We start from the raw sequence: 4,868 nt of genomic DNA, 5'->3' as shown, positions 1-4,868 counted from the left end.
CAAGACCCGGGACCTGCCGTGAGGGCCCGGGGCGGGGGGGATCAAGACCCGGGACCTGCCGTGAGGGCCCGGGGCGGGGGGGTTCAGGCCCCGGGACCCGCCGTGAGGGTCCGGGGCGGGGGGAATCAGGCCCCGCGACCCTCTGTGAGGGCCCGGGGCCGGGGGGATCAGGCCCCGGGACCCGCCGTGAGGGCCCGGGGCAGGGGGGGAACGACAGGACGACACAGGCCGAGAGGGCCCGGGGGCGGAGGAGGCGGGGGTCAGGCATCGGTGCCCACCGGTCAGGCCCGGGGGCGGTCAGGCTGCTCGGCAGCCGGTTGTGCGGCCCGGAGAGGGGCGTCAGCGCTCGGTGTGTGTGATGCCGTGCCGGGTGGGCTCCCCTGGGGCTCGGAGGGACCGGGCAGGGCCCGTGCAGCTCTGCGGCGGGGCCGGCTGAGGAGGAGAGCCCCGGGCAGTGGTGTACCAGGGCTGGCAGCTCTCCGGCAGGCTCAAGGTCAGAGCACTGCCAGCCCGGTGGGCTTTGCCGGGGTCCTGCGGCATCCAGTGAGGGTTGGTGTGCGCAGGGAGGAGGAGGAGGAGGCTCCTGCCTCCTCTCCAGAGGGCCTGCCACCGCTGGGTGGATGCTGAGCAGGGCATGGCTGCACCCAGCTGGTTATCTCCACCCAGGGAGCAAAGCTGGCTAGCAGGGGCTTGGTGACCCGGTCACAGGGCAGCCTGGCTTCCCTTCCTCAGTGGGCTCGGTGGCTGGACTGTGATCCAGGGGGATGCACAGGTGGCTGAGCGCTTCTTGCAGGGTTCTCTTCACTAGGCCTTAACCACACCGAACTGGGGACCTCTTTGTAGCTCTACATCATATAGCCCAAGGAAGTAAAATTGAGTTTAGAATCATAGAATCGTCTAGGTTGGAAGGGACCTTAAAGATCACCTAGTCCAACCATCAACCTAACTCTGACAAAAAAATAAATAAGAAATAAGCAATAAAAAAATCACTAAACCATATTCCTGAGGATCATGTCAACCCGTCTTTTGAACACCTCCAGGGATGGTGCCTCATCCACTTCCCTGGGCAGCCCATTCCAATGCTGGATAACCCTTTCTGTGAAGAAATTTTTCCTAATCTCCAATCTAAACCTCCCCTGGCGCAACTTGAGGCCATTTCCCCTTGTCCTATCTCCTGTGACTTGGGAGACAAGACCAACCTCCGCTTCTCTACACCCCCCTTCAGGTAGTTATAGAGAGCAGTAAGGTCTCCTCTCAGCCTCCTCTTCCTCAGACTGAACAACCCCAGCTCCCTCAGCCTCTCCTCATAAGAGTTTCCCCTGAAACAAGCTACCTTTAGCATATGTTACGTTGCCGGCCGGCGTTGGCTTCTGTTCCTAGCATGATTTAACTGCTAAGGCTCCACTGCCTTTCAGAAGAATTGGGTGTTTGCTTTTTTCCTGTTCTGACGCTTGGTTTCCATCAGCCTGCCAAAGAGTGCCTGGCAGGTGGCAAGGAAGACCTCTTAGTGCCACTGAAACTAGCTCTTGCGGGAGACGCTTTGAAAGCAGCTGGTTTTATTTCACAGGCCTCATCAGAACGGAGTGAAACGTGGCGCAGCAACACCTGCCTTCATCTGGGGGCTGCTTGTCGGAAGGTTTTGCTGCCTCAGTTCCTTGAAGGAGAAGTTGCTGGAGCTGTCAGGCTTTAGACTCCAGTGGTGGGGGAGAAGGGTGGGGAATTGCTGCGTGTTCCTCCGGCGACACGAGGGAGATATGGAAAAGCCGGAGGCGATATGGTCAGGGAGAAGATTGTAGCGTGAGGTCTGGCCTTGAACAGTTGTTGGGACAAGATTTCCTTCCTTAGTTCTTCCGTGGAAATGCTGCTGTCAGGTCAGAGGTTCAGCCATCTCTGTGCTGTGAGCCCTGGTTCCAGCGTGTGCCCCTGGCAGGGTGGGTGTTCCCCAAACAGTCACTTGAGGGGGAGGGAATGGCTGGCTCTGAGTAGCCTGGCAAGAGCTTACTTGATCCTGAAGTGCCTTGGTGCTTGTGCTCTGTCCTGAATAAAGAAGCTGGGTGTTCTCGTGATGCCTCCTTCTCAGGGGGCTTGGTTTGCTAAATGCAGCTTCAGGTTTCAATTACGTGTAGAAATAACTGTCTGGCTTCCAAAGCAACCTGCAAATTACCCACTTCTCTGTCCTTACAGACAAACCTCCCCATCTTCAAACTGAAGGAGTCGTGTGTGAGGAGACGATACAGCGATTTTGAATGGCTGAAGAATGAGCTGGAACGAGACAGTAAGGTGAGGCCTGGCTCAGACCTGCCTGTTCCTGAAACGAGGACGTAGAGGAAGGGTTGTAGGGACAATCTTGAGCTGCCCAGAGGAGAGGCTGTGGTGGTGTGTGGCCCTTGGGGCTTCATCTCTGCCCACATAGTGGGGCTGGAGAAGAGCCTCAAATGGCCACGGGTGGCACTGGCAGGTGGCCGTTCTGCTGACGGTGTGATTATTTAAGAAATGTATAGACATGGCTCTTCAGGACATGCTCTAGTGCCCAAGGTTATTGGTTTATGGCGAGGTATTGAGTGTGAGGTTTAGTTGGTGGGTGTGGTGTTTTTGGTGGGCGTTTGGTGTGGGGTGTTGTGTTCTTTGGGGGTTTTTTTGCTTTTTTTTTTTTTTTGTGGTTGGACTCGATGATCTCAGAGGTCCCTTCCAACCACTACGATTCTGTGATTCTGTGATTCTCTGCTTTCAGATTGTAGTGCCACCGCTGCCTGGAAAAGCTTTGAAACGACAGCTTCCCTTCCGAGGAGACGAAGGCATCTTTGAGGAGTCCTTCATTGAGGAGCGGAGACAGGGACTAGAACAGTTTATTAACAAGTAGGCTTGGTGTCCTGGGTTTGTTGGGTGCTGCGTGGGTGGAAGAGGGCTGTGGGAAGGAGTCTTCTTGACCTGCTGCAGGTGGGTGCCGTGCTCAGGGATGGTGCCTGCAGCCTGGGCTGGAAACCACGGGTCTGAAGGGAGTCTGGGTGGTGCTCAGTGCTCTCTTCTGAGAGTGAAGTGAATATTAGCAGGATAGCTGTGCTGCAGGGACCCCATGGATGGGGTAGTGCTGGTTGGGGGTGCTCCTACCCCATGTGGGGCACGGCGTGGGAGGGAGCACCCCGTGCTGGCCCTGCTGCGCAGCGTCCCCGTCACCTGAAGCCAGTGGAGGGGGGGTCTGCCCTACCTGCTCCCTGCAGAGAGCGCAGGGGGGGGGTCTGGGTGGTGTCTGTGCTGACCCCCACGTCTGATTTTTCTTCCAGAATTGCTGGACACCCGCTGGCACAGAACGAGCGCTGCTTACACATGTTCCTGCAAGAGGAGACTATTGATAGGAATTACGTCCCAGGGAAAGTGCGCCAGTAGGAGCACCTGGCACTGTCTTCCTCCATTCCACCCTCCCTCCTGCAAAAATGACATTTATTTTTACACTAAATCTGTCTTCTCTGAACCAGCTTTTCCTCTCTTGAACCTCCCAGTTTGTTCAGTATTTTCCTCTTTTTGTAACTGGCAGCAGCTTGTTCTACTGGGCTGTGTGGTCTTGGCCTAAAGGTATGAAGATTTATGCAAGTGAGCGTGTTGTCCTGTACCTGGGGGCAGATGAGAATAGGTGTGGAGCAGGAACTTGCTCGTGGCGTTACGGTGTAGGAGCTGCCTCCCTCCCTGTGCAGGAAGGTAGGAGATGACCTTCACTCCCCCTGTCTGTGCAGCCCCGAGCATCTCCGCAGGAGGCTCTGAAGAATAGCAGTTGTCATGTTGGTCAGTGATCCCGGCGGGAATTAGAGTTTTAGTAAGGCTTATCCAAACCAGTGAGTAGGTGCCTGGGTGTGTTGGTCTCTCGTCCACCCTGTTCACCCACCCTGCATGAAACCAAACCCCCCGTTCTTCACTGTCTGGAAGTGCTGAGACCCAAGATCTGCTCTAACCCCGCTCTCAGCCTCCTGCATTACAGACCCGGTTGGTGTTAATTTGTGTTAATCCCCCCTCCTCTCTACCGTGCTGCTGGCAGCTGGAGGGGTGTCTGTGAGGTGTGCTCTGCGTGGGCACTCTGGCTGCAGCAGCGTGTGCCGTGGGGCCCAGGGTTTAACGGTGGCTGCCGCGGGCTGATGGGGTGTTTCCAGCGGGACAGGGGGGACCTGCTCCTGCGCCCCAGCTGCAGCTGAGGAGGGGGCTGGCAGGGGCTGCTGTAGCATGATGGCTGCTCCAGTGGGGGGTCCTGGGGTGAGGCCACCTCTCCAGAAAGGGACGGCACAGGTTGCCCCATTGGTGCTGGGTTAGGCACTTGCTAAGGAAGAGGGTGAAGTGACGGTGGCTGTGTGTGCTCTCCCCTGTTGTGCAGTGATCTGGGCAGCTGGTGGTGTGGTTGCCAGGACGGGAGACGGCTCGGGCTGGTGCCCAGGTGCTCAGAGCTTGAGGGGGGGGACCCTGCGGCCGTGACCCCGCTGCAGCAGGGCTGTCCCGTGGAGGCTCCTCCAGCTGCCATGGGTGGGTGGGCCGTGGTCCCGGGGGTTTCTAGGCGCTTGGTGGGTGGCACTGGTGGCACGGCTGAGCCTTTCCTGGGGCGCAGCCCTGCCCTTCCCGCCGAGCCCCGTCCCCCACGGCCTCCCCGAGGTCTCCTCCCGGGTTTTTCCGGTGAGGAACCGGCGCTGCCGGGGGAGAGGTGGCTCTCGGGGAGGAGGAGAAGCCGCTGAAGGCGGGAGGGCACCGCTGCGGGGGGCGGGCAGGGCTGCGGGGCAGCGCGGAGGCCGGTGGAGGCGGCCGGTGCCCTGAGCCCCGTCCCCGGTCGCCGCCGCCCGTCCCGTCGGTCCCGCGGGGCTGCCGCCGCCCAGCTCCCCCCCCCCCCCCCAAAC

The 4,868-nt window shown here is 59.0% G+C and overlaps 1 protein-coding gene across 1 annotated transcript; it reads left to right on the top strand.

Moving 5' to 3' along the window:
- The first annotated feature begins 1,275 nt into the window (after positions 1–1,275).
- SNX12 (sorting nexin 12) lies at positions 1,276–3,592 on the top strand. The gene is made up of 3 exons (XM_014963149.1): positions 1,276–2,280; positions 2,732–2,856; positions 3,282–3,592. The coding sequence occupies exons 1-3, from the start codon at positions 2,098–2,100 to the stop codon at positions 3,382–3,384; spliced, it is 411 nt and encodes a 136-aa protein (XP_014818635.1). The 5' UTR covers positions 1,276–2,097; the 3' UTR covers positions 3,385–3,592.
- The last annotated feature ends 1,276 nt before the right edge of the window (positions 3,593–4,868 follow it).

The sequence above is a fragment of the Calidris pugnax genome, unplaced genomic scaffold, assembly GCF_001431845.1.
Source record: "Calidris pugnax isolate Ruff unplaced genomic scaffold, ASM143184v1 scaffold294, whole genome shotgun sequence".
Classification (NCBI taxonomy): Eukaryota; Metazoa; Chordata; class Aves; order Charadriiformes; family Scolopacidae; genus Calidris; species Calidris pugnax.
This window is presented reverse-complemented; position numbering and strand designations above follow the sequence as displayed.

What these genes read in the sequence shown, in the direction of transcription:
- SNX12 (XM_014963149.1), top strand. Translation starts at nt 2,098, where the DNA reads ATGCAGCTTCAGGTTTCAATTACGTGTAGAAATAACTGTCTGGCTTCC. An exon ending in AGCTGGAACGAGACAGTAAG is followed by an intron (nt 2,281 to 2,731) that starts GTGAGGCCTGGC and finishes CTCTGCTTTCAG; the next exon opens with ATTGTAGTGCCACCGCTGCC. An exon ending in CTAGAACAGTTTATTAACAA is followed by an intron (nt 2,857 to 3,281) that starts GTAGGCTTGGTG and finishes TTTTTCTTCCAG; the next exon opens with AATTGCTGGACACCCGCTGG.